The sequence below is a fragment of the Scleropages formosus genome, chromosome 14 (genome assembly GCF_900964775.1).
Source record: "Scleropages formosus chromosome 14, fSclFor1.1, whole genome shotgun sequence".
NCBI lineage: Eukaryota > Metazoa > Chordata > Actinopteri > Osteoglossiformes > Osteoglossidae > Scleropages > Scleropages formosus.
In genome coordinates, this window is record NC_041819.1 from 10,975,986 (window position 1) to 10,993,051 (window position 17,066).

The 17,066-nt window shown below is 40.3% G+C and overlaps 1 protein-coding gene across 4 annotated transcripts; it reads left to right on the top strand.

Moving 5' to 3' along the window:
* The first annotated feature begins 2,749 nt into the window (after positions 1-2,749).
* LOC108920419 (RCC1 and BTB domain-containing protein 1-like) lies at positions 2,750-13,498 on the top strand. Of its 4 annotated transcripts, none has more exons than XM_018729158.2 (12): positions 2,750-2,924; positions 4,321-4,548; positions 5,024-5,174; positions 5,430-5,596; positions 6,248-6,406; positions 6,847-6,954; positions 7,186-7,328; positions 10,579-10,769; positions 11,072-11,198; positions 11,303-11,454; positions 12,522-12,652; positions 12,866-13,498. In XM_018729158.2, the coding sequence occupies exons 2-12, from the start codon at positions 4,423-4,425 to the stop codon at positions 13,004-13,006; spliced, it is 1,596 nt and encodes a 531-aa protein (XP_018584674.2). In that variant the 5' UTR covers positions 2,750-2,924; positions 4,321-4,422; the 3' UTR covers positions 13,007-13,498. The 4 variants fall into 4 exon arrangements, with proteins under 4 accessions (XP_018584674.2, XP_018584675.2, XP_029114037.1 ...); XM_018729159.2 differs by having other exon boundaries at positions 12,843-12,988; XM_029258204.1 differs by lacking the exons at positions 11,303-11,454; positions 12,866-13,498 and having other exon boundaries at positions 12,522-12,640.
* Positions 13,499-17,066: the final 3,568 nt, after the last annotated feature.

A 17,066-nucleotide genomic window follows, 5' to 3' on the forward strand; every position in this document is an offset into this window, starting at 1 on the left:
GGCAGCGTGACATCTCCCTCCCATCACTCCCTCAGGACATGATCTCTGTATTAATGATGCTAACCAAAATAAACTTGCTGTTAGCCATTGACTCCTTACTGCTCCTAGCGTCCTGACTGGCACCTTTGTTTTTTTTGTGTGTGTGTGTGTGTGTTTGTTTGTTTGTTTGACATCTGTGCATGGTGTTTTTGTAACCTTGTCTCATGAGTAATGTTTACCCCCCCCAATCTCTTTTTGGTCCTTCTGGTGTTTTCCCCGTGTAATGTGTTGACTTGCTAATATTAAAATGCAAAACTGTCTTCTCATGGCAAAAAAAAAAAAAAAAATCAGGAAAATCTGATAATTGTGCACTGTTCTCTCTGGTTCCAAACCTGACTATTGTTATAAGAGAATTAATGGGCAGGTTAAACTAAAGCTGTTTTTCTTGTGGCTAGACGCATTCTAATTTCTTTTGTAAATGTACTAAGTAGTGTTTCAGGGATGGAGTAAAAAAAAATTGCTTTTTTCACTAATTGTTTTATAAAGGTCAAAGGCAAATGGCCTTGAAGGGTAAAATCAATTAGTTTGATTGTTGGGTCATTTTTAATAGCCAGATAAAATTACTTTGTAGACTTGGGTACAAACTTTTGATCTGTTCAGAACTGTGCTTGTTCTTTACCTGCACAACATGCCATGTGTTAAGTGCACCATGTCAGTGTGTGTGCTGAATATTGCTAATCACCAGTATAGGTTTTTTTTTTTTTTTTTTTTTTTTTTTTTTCTCCTCTTTTCCTTGGTTTTACCATAATGGTGCAGGGCTAATTAGTGTCAAATTAGATTTTACACTTGACTCCCATCATTCCTGATGTGAACACATGTGAATAGCTAACATTGCATTTCAATAAGCTGTTAGAAATAAAAGCCTTAGAAGATGAATTATTTATGATTGGTTAAACATAACAGCTTTAAAGGATGTTACTGCACAGCATAATTCATACTGCTTGTGAAGGACAGAACCCTAATGGCTTGTTTCAATAATGTATGACATGCATAGTGGCCTATATTTACTTTTAATATAAATTTAGCTGACACCTTTCTCCAAAGCAGCTTACAACATTAAGCTACTTTCCAATTATTTGCCCATTTTTACATCTGGGTAAGTTTACTGGAGCAATTTCAGGGTAAGTACCTTAGGCAAGGATACTACAGCCAGAGATTCAAGCCTGTGACCTCTGGTTCCAAGGTAGCAGCTCTAACCACTATGCTACCAGCTGTCCTGAAAATAAGTTGTGTACGCGACTCATCTGGGGGGAAGCAGACTAAATGAATTTATTTTTTTTTAAAAATTGTGTAGTTCATCTGGTAGACTAGTCCAGTTTTTTGTAATTTTATTTTTCTATGTATAGTGTAAAAACTTATTACAAGGAGGCATTGTGAGACAAGAGGAGAGAATACTGCAAGTGCCACATGGAATAATTGCTCAATTCTACTCAGTCTTGTGTAGAGTTTGCATATCCCCATATTCATGCAGGTTTCTCCCAGCAGCTTCTATTTCTTCCCACAGTCCAAAAGTGTGGTTCAAGAGAGCTGGTGACCCAGCTGGCTTATTTTGTGTGTGTATGATATATATATCTTACTACCCTGCAATGGACTAGTGTCTCACCCATGCTGTACCCCACATCACACCTTTTGCTTTTTGGATAGGATGGCCACACCTCTGCATTGGACAAGTGGTTATAATTGATTGATGCACAGATGTTATCGGTTCTGTCACGGCTCTTATTTTCTTACGTGTATATAATCAAAGGATGCCCTCGGCTCAGGTTCTTGTCAACTTTTAAACATATCTGTAACAGAATGGGCAGCTACCTCTTGGAATTCATTGAGTTGTATAATCTCCCTATGTAACTGCAAAAAAAAAAAAAAAAAAAAGTGAAGGCATTTCTGGTCTTCTAGGAGCCATACTATGGTGCAAACATTGATTACTCAACTAAAGCGTTCTATAAAAACGTATACAACTGCAGTATAAAAAGATGGAAGCAACAAGGAGCAACCAAGTTGCTGCCCCTCTTAGCTGCTCCAGCGGTGCCTTTACTCAAAGCAGGTAAATATGCTTTTGTTTCTGGAGTCAGATTAGTTTTCCTAGAAAGCGACAGAGCACAAAGTAATCGGCGCCGTGAGCGGTAGCCTAGTTCTGTTATTTGCGTACTGCCTCGCTGCATCAAAACCTCCTGGAAAGAGTGGGTCCATGTGCAAAATTCACAGTCGGTGTGTCCTTGGCAGCTTTGCTTTCTCATGGGGAATGAGGGTAAGAGACCGAGTCATCTGGGCCTGTGTCACAGGAAGCTGGGCGGTACAGCACCGAACAACATCCAGGAGAAAACTGCTTGGCACATCTTTGCACAAACGTGCAAGTACTTTTCACGAAAACGATCTTTCTATGCTGCTATACTAACTTATTCAAATAATTTGGCACCGTCGACCACAAATCTGAGCCATGTGTGTTAACTGTCATCCATCCATCGTCAACAACCACGGGGCGAGCCGCCAGTCTGTCGGCAAGGCACCCCAAGCAGGGCTCGAACCCCAGACCGCCGCGCCACCTCGCCCCCCTTGTTAATTGTCATATTAAAAAAAAAAAAAAAAAAAAAACTCTACTCTGAGTTTGATTGATCCAGTCTAGCCCCTCACATGATCACGTGACTTTCATCCGTCCTTCCGGAAGCAGAAGTAATCAAGCACTGATTCCTTTCTGCCCTAATAACTGAGTTAGTCACATGACTTTCTCAATACGTTTTCGGGAGGGGAAGAGCGGTAATGAGTGCACTGATCCAGGATCAGTTGGCGACTCTCAAACAGTTCAGATATGAAAATGAGGAGTGACGGGCGGCAGCTAGGAGACGCTTATTACCTCGGTAGCTGGGCTCAAATACTCATAGTTACTGGTAGGTTTGTTCATATTGATATTTAGACGGAATGTGTTTATTATAGTTGTCTTTTAGATAGTTAACTTGTTATAAGTTGTTTTGTGGTTGCGCGTGATTTTTGCGTTTCCGCCGACCTCCCTCCCAACACGTTTTTTTGTTGCTAACTGAATGCTGTCATTCCGCTGGCAGTGTGATGCACTCCCTGTGTTTCAGCGCTTTTTCCGCTTTGAGTTTCCTAATGAACACGATTGAGCTCGAATTTTTATTCATCATTCTTATTGTTTTACGTTTACCTTTATTTATTAATTTAACAGACGCCAAAGCAACACATCTCTCTGAGGAATACATTTGATTTGTGCCGATTCGATTGACACAGACAGACATTGCAGACGTGATTCTTAAGTTTAGTTACTTTCCACTATCTATGCACCGGTTCATCATCGCACGTGCATAAAACTTATAATATAGACGATTCCTGATCACCCTCCTACAATAAAATATATTTTTAAGGTACACAAACATTTAAATACAATGCAGAAGTAGCGGCTGTGTAAAAAGGCTTATAAACTGGGTATGATCATAAGTCACTGTGTGCATGAACAGTTACACCTAACATGAGCTTGAGAGGTCATGGGTGAAGTGTGAGTCCGGAAGGTGAGTTTTCAGCTGCTTAAATAAATTTAAATGTGGACAGATGAAGACGTTTACTTTGATTTTAAGACGTGATTGATTGCGATCTGACTAATTTAATTGCTCTTGGCCTGCAATTAGTCGGACAGCCAACTCAGCAACTGTTGTAGATATTTCCAGTAGCGAGCAGTCGGTTATTTGAGAGGAAACGGGTAAATAAATCAGGTAAATTAAATGATTACCTGGCCTGTCCATTTTCAGTCATTACGCACTGTTTTTCGGTGATGCTCCCACGCACTTTCATTCATTGTTCGATCATTTTCTATCGCACTTAATATCAGCTGATATGTTGAGGGGATTAATACATTTAGGCACAGTGTGTACAAGTTAGTCTAAGTGCTCCAGCGAGTTAGTTTCCACTGCGGTTCAAATGTAAATGGAAGTAAATGTGTCCTTATTAAGCTGTATTGTGGTCTACGGGTCGCGCTCCTCGTCAGGTGGCGGCGCGCGCGACTCCAGCGGAGACCAGATCGAACGAAGTTACCCTCGCGCGCGCGAGTTTTGCAGATTTTGTACTCGTCTCGTGTATGTCGACGTTTTCATGCGAGAAATGCCGTAGTTCCCGGGCCATTCGAGACATGTCGGTGCCGTGGCCTTCCTGTATAAAGTGTGTGTGTGTGTGTGTGTGTGTGTGTGTGGGGAGCTCTCTCTGAGGTCGTAATGGTGGCAAGAGAACAACGACGATGAGGTAAATTTCTCTTCATCATCATCATGATGTGTTAAGCATTACCAGGGATACCAGCAGTACAGCGAGCAGCACCCCATCCCCGAGCTCAGGCCGGCCGGCCTCCTGGGTCTACGGTACTGTGAGCGTCGCTGAGGAGCCATGGTGGATGTGAGCAAGTGGCCTCTCTTCATGTTGCTGGGCTCTCAGGAAGTGGCCTCCGTCCGACAGGCCTGCGTCTTTGGTTCCTCTGCCAACGAGGCCATCTACGTCACCCACAGCAATGAGGTACGATGCCGTGCCGGACGCCGTTTCTGGTACCACGATGCGATCGGCCGTCGCCGGTTGTGCACGACGGCTGTCGTATGCAGTTTTCGACATTTTGCGGATGCGGGAACGTGCTGATCGCTTGGGTTATGAGGGTGGTGTCTTTGTCCCGCTGAAAACCTCCGCTGGCATTCTGGAGTGTCGGCGTTCTTTCTGGGGTTACACGTGCGGTCAAAATGCAAAAGTGATTTCAGTTGAAGGATTTGTCATTGAAGAAGGTTATATTGAAGTGAAGTGACAACAAACAAATTAAAAATTCTCAAACTATCCTCCCAAGTCTGACTGTAGTTGCAGCAATGCACATTGTTAATTATAGTATCAGTTTTGTTACAGCTTTAATAATACAAATCCAGGTGATGATGGGTGGCATCATCTACATTCAGAAATTGGAAAAATTAGCCAGCCTGCCCCCCCCATCCTGTCTTTTTTTTTTCAGGTTTACGTATTTGGGCTGAATTGCAGTAATTGCCTGGGAACAGGAGACAGCCAGAGTACCATCGTTCCCAGAAAAGTGGCATGTCTCACTGGGAAGAAGGTAGCAAGTTTCAGCTATGGCAGTGGTCCACATGTCCTGCTGGCCACTGAAGGTAAGGTCTCTTTACATGTGTGTCATTGCTCTTATTTTGGTCTGACTGTCCTTACACCGAGGAACGTTCTACACTTTAATTTTTTTGTGGCTTATTCTACTCTACGTACTTGCACACTTACTGCAGTAATAACTCTGCATACACATTTAAGCACAGGCATTTTTTAGAGCTGCAGTGCTATGCTTACATTTCCCTTGTTGTTGTTGTTATCAGTATGTGGAATAATTGGTGGCTGATGGCGTGTTTCCCCCCCAGAGGGTGAGCTGTTTGCCTGGGGACACAATGGCTACAGTCAGCTTGGCAACGGTACAGCAAATCAGGCAGTGTCTCCTGTCCTTGTTTCTGCCAACCTTTTGACCAAGAAAGTCACAGATGTGGCCTGTGGTTCCCATCACTCCATGGCCCGGACCAGTGAGGGGGAGGTGAGACTGCACACAGGATATGCCCTGGGACCTCTCTCATACCTTCGTCTTGCACTATATCATCCAGGATCTTAAACTACAAACTCAAGCCAAGAATACCCATTGCTTTTGAGATCCAGGACGAGCCTGCTTTCCCTGTGTCATTTGATGGTAATTAATTCTGATTACAGTTAGTGGCACTGGAATTTTAAATTAATCTTAAGAATGTGAAATAACCAGTTTCACATGTTAGCAACATGTGTTATGAATTTTTGAAACAAGTCTTTGGATTATGTTTGATTCCAGACCAACAGCTGCCATTCACCTGGTATTTTCTTTTGATAAGTACTTTTTAACTTGCCGAAAGGCACTCCTATTCTGCTTAGGAACATGTCGAAGTGCTACGGAGATGCGGAATACTTTAAGCTTTTTCAAGGAAAGTTTCATTCCATAATTCTGTAGCATAATCCCTTAAACCTTTTCTGGTTTTAAAAACATTTTTTTCTTTTCTCTGCAGATAAATGTTTCTATTGTTCTTTATTTCATCTCAGACATTGTTTTTCATAAATGTAAGGTACATTTTAATCTTGAGACCTGCAATAGAGATGCTTTTTCAAGCATTGTCAGATATACATGCCTTATTCTGCATTCTCCATATATTTGTGCCTGCAGGTGTTTGCCTGGGGCTACAACAACTGTGGCCAAGTGGGCTCTGGGACCTCCACCAATCAACCCACCCCCCGCCGGGTTTCCAACTGTCTACAGAACAAGACGGTGGTGGGGATAGCCTGTGGCCAGACCTCATCCATGGCTGTAGTGGACAACGGGGAGGTGCGTGATGGTGTCCATCTGGCAGCTTGCACATGACTAGCACCAACCAGCTGGGTCAAAATTGGCCTGCAAAAGCGTTGCATGCGATACTGGAGCCCCATAGTCTTCCAGCTGTCAGGGAAAAGGGGTTGACAGCAAGGTGTCTTGTTTAGTTGCAGTGCATTGCTTTAACCGTTATGGCAGACATGCTAAGGTCGTTATTTTCAGTGTGCCCCTGTTCCCAGACTATTGCTGTATTTCTTCTGGCTGACACCCTGGGTTCTGCTGAGATCCTAGGAACTTTGTGTGTGGTTTTTTTAAGAAAGACTTACTTAACCATTACATAATTTCTTCAGGCTTTGGATTTGGAAGTTTTAGTATTTAAGACTTTAAAATGACCGATGCAAGGAGAAGTTTTTGCAGCATTTGTCCATGATCTTAAGTTATTCTCTTGGTTTTAGGTGTATGCTTGGGGCTATAATGGAAATGGCCAACTGGGTCTTGGAACTAATGTAAACCAGTTGACTCCGTGTCGCCTGACAGCCCTTCAGGGCCTCTGTGTGCTACAGGTAAAACCAGACTGGGCACTTGGCTTTCACTGCTAACACCTGAAATTAACAGTAATGCCCAGTAGCAGCAGCATTTCCCCTGCTTGTTTTTGCACAGAAGAGCAATGCCTCTTCAAGAGGAATTTGTCCTTTGATCGAAACACATTATGAGTTTGGTCTAAGCACTGCCGCTCCTGTCCAGTACTTGGGTTTGCTGTTAATGCAGTGTGACACTTCTGCTCCGCCTTCCAGATCGCCTGTGGCTACGCTCACACGCTTGCTCTAACAGATGAAGGCTTGCTGTATGCCTGGGGGGCTAACACTTACGGCCAGCTCGGCACGGGCACCAAGAGCAACCAGCTGAGCCCTGTGCAGATCATGGCTAAGAAGGAGAGGTAGGAGAACTGGGATGTAATTAGATCCAGGTCAAATATCTTATGTACAGATATTGAAGTGGAATCCATATATATATTTCCCTCCTGTGAAGGGCTTTTGTTCATTTTTCACAATATTAATTTCAAGACTTATTATGTGGTCTGTCATAGCCCAGTGACAAGCAGATGGGTGGGACTGTAGAGCCGAGCACAGTGTGCTTACTCACACAAGCAGCGCTACATGTCAGTCTCAGTGGAGTGACAGACCTGTACATGTGCTCAGCTTCTAATGGTGTTTGGTCTTCCTTGGTAGTCAGCTTGGATACATTTTCCTGATTTAAGAAATTTTTCAATTAGCAGTTTAATGAAAAATGGATTTGCTGTCAGTCTGTTCTGGCTATTGTATTCCACTAGTTATGACTTTTAGTAGCCACATAGGCAATCACTATATTAATAGACAGGTTGTTTTAGCAGTAGACCAGCTGAATGGTATCAATCTCAACCCTACAATATATTTTGTGAATTACGAAGTAGCCTTATGTTATACAGAGTTGTACCACACAGACATTTATTAAATAAATGATCAATGTTAATACAAGCATTTTAAAGACTGTTTCAAGACATGGGAGTACTCCATGTATTTAGTAATTTTATGGGCACATTGTAAGGTAAAGGCAGAAAAGTTTTTGTCTAAAGCACAGCAGCATAGTGACACATCATAGAATGTGAGTGGAATAATACCACGTTGAGAAAAGTAAAAGAGACAAAACTAAAAAAAAAAAAAAAGGGTACAGGCAATAATTGCAAATGTGGGGGGGGGGGGGGGACTAATTCCAAATATGTATGTGACGGTATAATGGCAGGGTTATTTAGGTTCTCTTTTTTTTGTGAAAATGTGACAAACAGGCCACTTTAATGGCTGTGGCATGTAGTTCTGAGAAGTTTTTCTTTTGAGAATTCCTTGTTGTTTAAACAAAATTGCAAAGACATTTTAATGTTGCAGCTGATGTTTTGAAAGCAGTATAGTCATACTTCTAAGACTAGTTTTGTGGAAGATGTAAGGAACACTTTTAAAATTCAGCTGCATTTTCCTTTTTAATACCTATCTGCTGTCTACAGCTGGGATTTCCTATATTTTTAGTTAAGGGCCATAGTCATTGTGAACTGGTTTGAGATCCATGTGTTTAATAAAAAAAAAAGTAAATTAATACTGAATTTTAAATGTCTAAATAATGGAACACTATTAATTACCTTAAGTGATTTAATGGCATACTTTCATTGTTAGAATTCATTTTAGGTATACGGATTGATATGTTATACTTTTTTGAGACATAATTCTTTTAAAAGTCCAGTCTAGATTTTTTCCTTCAGGTTCAAGGCATGCAGAAAATAAACATGTTCCAATACTGATAATAGTACTTGAAACTTCATGCTTTCATTTTTAAATTGTTCTTCATATTAGTGACTAAATTGGTACAGGAAGCCATAGTTTGTCATGATAACCCCCATTTCCTAAAATAAGTTTTTTTTCCTCCTAGTGCATATTGCCTAGGACATATTAGCAACTTGCTCAAAACATTCATTAACAAATTCACTGTCCAAAAGTGGTTTTGATTTTAAACTGATAGTTTCGGCTACTGCACCATTTGCTTTGATCAGTAGTTCTCGTGGGGAAGTGCCATTGCTTTCCCCAGAGTTTACTTTTCACTTGAGCTATTTTTTGGGTATTTTGCCTTTATGAAGTTGTCATTGAAAGTTGTCCAGTGTAGATGGATGTTTTGTTTTGCCCTTTAACGTTATATCCTGAAACCACTTCATTGCATATCAGACAAGCTGACTCGTTCTTAATTTTAATGAAGTAGTACAGGTTGAACCAATTTGCTTGAAATGTTTTATATTGAGGGGGGCGCGGTGGGTTTGGCCGAGTCCTGCCCTCTGGTGGGTCTGGGGTTTGAGTCCCACTTGGGATGCCTTGTGGCGGACTGGCGTCCTGTCCTGGGTGTGTCCCCTCCCCCTCTAGCCTTGCGTCCTGTGTTGCCGAGTTAGGCTCCGGCTCGCCGCAACCCTACTTGGGACAAGCGGTTTCAGACTCTGTGTGTGTTTTAGATTGATCAGAAGCTTTTCTCTTGTTGCTCAATTCAGAAATCATGTTCAGTACTCAGATTGAAGTAAATGTAAATACCATTTAGTAACTAACTAAACTCTTTTTTTTTTTTTTTTTTTTTTTTTTTTTTTTCCTTTAAGTCAGATCATACAAGTATACAAAAACAAACTACAAAACAGAGCTACTGCCACTAAAGACAACGCATGCTGTATGACAGCCCAGCCAGCCAAGGATAGGTCCTTCCCTCTGGTTGTCTGTGGTTCTCTCACTCACCATTACATTTATTCACTTAGCTGATGCTTTTCTCCAAAGAAGTTACAAGTATTTACCTATTTATTCTGCTAGGTAGTTTTACTAAAGCAATCTAAGGCAAGTACCTTACTCAAGGGTACTATAGCTGAGGTGGGATTCAAACCTGAAACATTTGGGTACAAAGGTAGCGGCTTTAACCACTATGTTTCCAGCTGCCTCCATGACCTGCCAAGGTGTGTGTTGTAACTGTATTAATGCACGATTCGGTAGAGTTTGCAGTATTTATGGCAGGTATAATGTATATTGATAAATGTATTGCTACATCATGTGAAATGACGGGCCATGTGCAGCCTGCAGTCACTAAGCTGGATGCCTCTGAGCTAGTGTCATGCAAAAGATTGGATGCTGTGGTCAAGTTGCCTATTTAAATCATTCTCTAAGTGGGAAGGATACAATTTAGCCTCTGCAGAGTACAAACTTAAGCATTACATCTTTCTGTTTATGTAAGGACTCAGTTACTATTTATTTACTGCATGCTGCTAAACAAAAAATAAAATGGTGAAAGTGGCTATGTGCTAAAGTTTGGACTCTTCCAACTTGATTGCATAATTTTAATGCCTCAACTTAATTGAGTCATTAGGCCTTTAATTCAGGTGATGAAGATTGCAGAGTTTAATGAAAAGGCCTTCTTTCCTCTTGGGACATTGTTCCTGCTGTTAATAATCGTGGCCTCTTCTAGCAAACTCTTTGTTTTTGGCAGACTGATATAAGCTAAATAGTACTGGGGGTATATATTCTACTTCAGAATAGACAAGGAACAGTGGCATATCCAGAATTTTTATACCAGGTGTAGAAGCTGAAAGGAGTTGCGACACTACATCACGCAAGATTCTTTTTCACCTTCTCTTTCTCCAGGATAGTGGAGATCGCAGCTTGTCACTCTACCCACACGTCATCTGCCAAGACCCAGAGCGGCCAGGTGTACATGTGGGGACAGTGTCGGGGCCAGTCCGTCCTGCTGCCCCACCTGACGCACTTCAGCTGCACAGATGATGTATTTGCCTGCTTTGCTACACCGTCTGTCATGTGGCGCCTGCTAACCATGGGTAAGTTGTCACACTGAATGCAAAGCCCATAACATAGTGGCAATAGATGTGTATTTGTGTCATTCTTGACTATTGGTTCTTTTGCTTCCAGTTTCTTACATGGGGATTAGGACAGCACCCTGTATCTGTGTGTGTGTGCTGCATAAGGAGACCAGGCTGTTTCTATAATAAATCAGTCGCTTTCAGTAATTGCCTGTCCAACAATTACAATAAGTAGTTGTTAATTTTTAGTTATGTTTTGGGTACATGGTATTATTAATATGTGAAACGTGTCCACATTTTCTGAGCTTTTTTCATTGCAGAGAATGATGACTTTTTGACTGTTGCTGAGTCCTTGAAGAAAGAGTTTGACAGTCCAGAGACCTCAGATCTTAAATTTGTTGTGAATGGGAAGTACATCTATGTCCATAAAGCTGTGCTGAAGATCAGGTGACTCTTGTAGAGATGCATAGGACCTTTTTTATAGAATAAATGTGTGTGTTCTTTTGCTGAGTACTGTGTTCTTTTGCTGAGTACTGCCTTCTTCCATGTAGGTGTGAACATTTCCGGTCTATGTTTCAATCCCATTGGAATGAGGACATGAAGGAAGTGATTGAAATAGACCAGTTCTCCTATCCTGTGTACCATTCCTTCCTTGAGTTCTTGTATACTGACAATGTAACACTACCCCCTGAAGATGCTATTGGTGAGGTTAACACACTTACCCATAACTCACAGCGTTGTCCTTTTTTGTGTTCATAAATGAACATGATCACCAGTTAGTCTATTTGTGAGTTCTCCTTTTTGAGCTTTTAACTTTCAATTCTGAGTTTCTCTAATATAAGAAAAGTGAAGGCTATAGAGACTGAGCTGACATTTTTCTGTTCAATATCCTTGTGATGAAAAAAAATTACTTTGCACATGTACAGCAGTCATGGCATGGTGAGTTCGAAACTGCAGTCTGTTTCATTATATTACTGCACAATATTCATTTAAAATTTTTTTTTATGCATCTGTTCTTTCGTACGGTTACCTGTTTAAATGTTTAATAGCTGCTCACCTCTGGTTTACTGACAGAACATGTAGTGGTTAAGAACAAACGGAATCTGGTTGGTGCACACACCATCTCCTTACTTTCCTTTGTGCTCTAACACATTATATGTACAGTCCATAAACTTTACATCAGTCACACTCAACTGCAATGCCTCATCTTGCAGGGGGCCACAGATTCTCAGTGAAAGTGCTCTTTTAAAGGAACCTGTGATTTATAGTTTCCTCTGGGTCTTTAGTTCCTTTTTGTGAATTTGATTTCAAAATGTATTGATTTTTTTTAATCTAAAATTTTAATGGTTTTATGGAAAATGGTGAATAGTAGTCTGGTTGTAATAACAGATGTCTAACATGCAAGACTGTCATGTGGGTAATATTGTCATGTGACAGGTAAAAGCCTACTTAACATCTCTGCTGGCTCTTTTTGGGGTGGATAGATAAGGAATGGTTTGAATGAGACACTAGAATTCTTTGTTTGAAAACATCTTGGAATGATTGCCCCATTAACTTCTTTGTATGTTTGCAAATAGTTTTTGTTCCTACTAAATTTGTCATTTTCACGTTAACTGGTGTACCTGTGATTGCCATGCAATGGCAGAGCAATCAGTTAAGTTCTTGATGCCTATTTATTAACTTCTTGCAGGGTGACTTAGTTTACACAGTGAACTGTACATTAGCACAGTCTTGTTGCCCTGGTAAATGAAGGGCTCTTGCCTCCTGCAGGCCTGTTGGACTTGGCCACCTCCTACTGTGAGAACCGACTGAAACGCCTCTGTCAGCACATCATCAAGAGGGGTATCACAGTGGAGAATGCCTTGAGCTTGCTTTCTGCAGCCGTCAAATACGATGCCCAGGTGAGTCTGATGGCACATCTCAACACATCTGTTACATGTCAACAAGTACTTTAAGAATTCTTTGGGAGTGCAAAGCTATATCTGTGGTTTCACTGGGATGTTTTGTAGAATTGCACAAGATGACTTCCTTCTTTCAGTTTATCTTTGCACACTATTATTGCATGTGACTACATTATTTTTATTTAAACAGTGCTTCTCAATGTCAATGCCCAGGATCTGGAGGAGTTCTGCTTCAAGTTCTGTGTGAATCATCTAACAGAGGTCACGCAGACAGCAGCCTTTTGGCAGATGGATGGCAACATGCTCAAAGAGTTCATCTCCAAGGCTAGTCGATGTGGTGCATTCAAGAACTGAGCCAGGAGATCTTATGGAGCTGGTACTGATGCACCCACAGTGGCTGGAGATGTTGTAAGCAGGTAACAAGGAGCTTCATCCTGCACCTGCATGAGGGTGGGCATCACCATCAGAGTTTCTGAAACCTGGAACTGCTGTGTGAAACGTCACACTTGCGCTGCAATCTTCACTGCCCTATGTAGAAGTAAAATTTTTTGAATGCAAAAAAATTGTTACAAGACTCTCAACATTAGGTGAATATATGTTTATATATATTCCTGTTAATCTTGTTTTCACTATAGAATTGACATATGACTAAATACATTATGCAAAACAAATGAAAAAACTAGTTCTTTTAAACAGTGTCTTTGAACTGAATCCTTGGAAAGCCCTGGCTGATCATTTACGATCATAATTTGATGTTTAAATTACTGTAAGTTTGAATGGGGGAGGAAAAACACAATCCAGAAGTTCCGCACATTTTTCACCCAAATGTGTGTGGGGTTTTTTTTTTTTTTTCCCCCCCCTTTCCCCTCACCTCATTATGAAGGGTGGTCAGTATTACACAATCTGAAAGGCAATTAATTCCCTTGGTGTAAGCATGTCAAAAGGATCTAACTTTCTGGAAAAAATGTGGCTATAATAAGTACTGAATATTTCATAAATTATCATATCTAATGGAAAAGAAAAGAGATAAATTGAGATAGGCATACCCAAGGTAGTATGCTTACTCTGTAATTGTTGTGGGAAGGATGCTCCTGTGGTGTTACTGATATGGCTCCTGCTGGTTGTCTATTCCTTTCCATCACAAAAGAGAGATTTTACAGATTAGTTTGTTTTACCTCCTTGATTATAAGGGATTTCTCTCAACTTGGGTAAATGGCACGTAGTACATCAAATTTAAAGTACAATTTCAGATGAGGTTTTGTAAACCCATATTGCCATCTAGGGTAAGGCTTTTTGGTGTATATTTTCTGTGGAGTATGGTGAGTATTTCTTATTATGTGCAGTTTAGAATTTTCTAGTACAGTGGACTCTGATAGTAAGAGGGTGCTTTTTTATTTTTTTTTATTAAAATAGGTTTTTTCACTGTATTCTTTTGAAGATGCTAAAGGGCTGAATAATTAGTATTGTTCTGGTACCTTTCTATGTTATGTATAAATATATTCCATGACAGTCCTGTATTCCATCTACAGACTGTAGGTTATTATGTAATAATGCACCAACATATACAAATACTGTGCTATGGAAATCAGATGTCTGATAACCTGTGAACATCAACCGAACTCTATGAAAGTATTAAATTCTAAGACCAGTTTCATGACTCCACATTGCCATCTAAAGGCTTTTTTTGTACAGCACCAAGAAGGTATAAGGAAGTCCATAATGCCTCTTTACAGAGCAGTCAGTTTTACAGAATCTAGGAAAGGAGCCAGCTTAAAAAAATTATTAAACTGTTATGGAGTGTGTTGAAAATTAAACTACAGTAAGTGAATGAGTGTTGGTGAAATAACGTGCTTCTCACTTTTTGTTATGAGCTCTTCAAGCAATCATAATATTGCTAGTTATCAGTGTTTCCTATCAGTAAGCATCAGTTAGAATTTGCTGTGGAATCTTTCTTGGATATTCTTGGTATTGACAAATAAATCTGCTGGAGTGGCATCCCAATGGGAAGTTAGGAAAATCTCTCAGCTTCCTTGTCACCAATGGGTACTGTGGCACAGGAGCATGATGCTCTCAGGTATGATGCTATTTATTGATGAACCACTTCCCCTTTAACAAGTTTTGTCTAATGATGGCAGTTTTTGTCCAGTCAGTCATATACCATACCTGTTCTGTACTACATATACAATAGAATAGCTGTACTTAAAAATTATGCATAGATAAATAGGTTTGCATATGTGTCCGACTATCCTAAAATACTTGTACTATGGTGTACTTGGGTGACTGCAATATGTGACTAATGTGGTCATGTAGACAAAGGGTTTAATGTACCACCTGAAGATGTACATTGCGAAAATGTATATGGATTCCTTAGTCTGGAGTCCATTAGTCATTCTCATACTTTTTTTAATTTTTTAATATCTTGTTCAGTACCCCCCCAAAATGTCCATCTGGGAAGTTCTAGTACCCTTTCTATGAAGGAATGGAATTGCAAGCAACTCCTTTGGGACTTGTAGAATATACTTCAGATCCAGAGGCCATTTTATTGAGAACAGGGAAAAAAGTAGTTTTCTGTAAATGTATTTTGTTTTGAAACATCTGTAGATTAAATAAAACACAACTTGTTCAGCCAGTGTAGAAACTTTGATGGACGTCTTATGCAGATGATGCATTAGTCAGCACTGGGTGCACAGAGTCAACGTGTAGCAGTATTCACAGGGAGCTCAGTATTGCCACTTAGTCAGGGAATTTTTTGCTCCATGTAGGGGTGACTGCGGTCCTTGGTGGAGAGCTACTGCAGCATCTATAGCTGGATCAAAGTGGCTCACAAGTGTTCCGCTCTCTGCTGTAAAGCACTTTGAGAGTCCTAGTAACTTGTGATTCAAATATACTGAGCTGCTCAGCATCTACATTTGGAAGAAGATGTCTCTGTGTTCACCACTTTTCAAGCTGAAGAGAAGGGCCTAGAACAAAGGAAAAGAATTTCATCTCTGACAGAAGTCTAAGGATGTGAGGTGGGTACTCAAAGGTAAGGCGAGTTGAGTTTTTAGCCCTTCAGAATGGTTGTGTGCAATTGTGCATGTACATGATCATATGTGTACCAGCGGATTTTTGTTCAGCTGAGACAGTCACATGTATTAAGCCATAAAACATACTAGCTTTCCAGATCATTGTACGGATGTAATCAATGTTTTTGAAGAGAGCAATTAAATTTAATGAGCCATAATGTTCTCCTTGATAATAAAGACTTTATGCTCAATGTGTAGAAGTAACTACTGTAGTAGGGTTTGAGCTCCGTGTATCAGCATATATTAGCAACAGTCTTGGTGGTGTTAACATTGCTGGGTTCTATTTTAAAGAACTCAGGAAAATGATTGAAAGGTTTATAGAACAATTATGATTTTAGGAAAATGCCTCTTGGAAACATTGTTATATTTTAAAACAACTTTCAAGAGTTCTTAAGTGTACGGTAACTAAAGTATTAATTTATTTGACTATCCCTTAAGACCCAAATAGCAAAGACTGATTACTATTTAGGTTCAAAACAAAATTAATTTGAGCTGCGGAATGAAGATGTACCCTGATAATACTAGTATGCATACTTTTAGTCATTCACTTGTAGGAAGTGCCACTTGTTTCACAGAACAACATACCACCAGAAGACTTAGTTTCCCTAAACTGTCAAAATTTTACGAAACACAAGGTGTTAAGTTTTCAATTACTGTTGAAAGACGAGTAGAGCAGCCCGGCTGTGTTGCGCCAGCTGCCCGAAAGGAACTCTTAACCATAGATATACATGGATACATCATGGTGTCATGATGGGAGGCTGCGCTAGGCTGCCGTATTGTAAAAATGCGGAGGCATAGAGGCGATGCTGTATTTAACTGTACCAGTTACAGACGCACGTACCGCAAAGAGAAAGCTTTGTCATTTGTCATTCACAAGAACTTCAGTTTCTTCCTTTTTTTTTTTTTTTTTTTTGCAAACACTAATTTCAACAGAGCTTGTATCTGGCCATTGATTCACAATAAAACATAGTAAGTACTAATGCTGTGATTGAGTACGTGTTCACTGTCTTGATTTTAAAATCTGGATTACTTCCTTATTTTGTCAATTTATTTTGACTAATTTACAAATTCTGAATAAAGAAAAGGATAACAAAAGATAAGAAACTGCAGATGCGATCATCCGCCAGGAAAAGGTAGTGTGTTCTGCAGCAGCACTGCAAAGGTGGTTGGTTTCGTCGGCGCAGAGAAAGTTTGCTTAAGGGAGGGAGCTGTGTCCACTTTATTCAACTTTCCTGAGAATTAACGGGTATTTGCCACAGCTATATTACGGAATGCTAATAGTGTGTATAAGATTGTTACTGAATCTTGACCAGTCTGACAGAGGTATAAAACACAACTGATTAGTACAG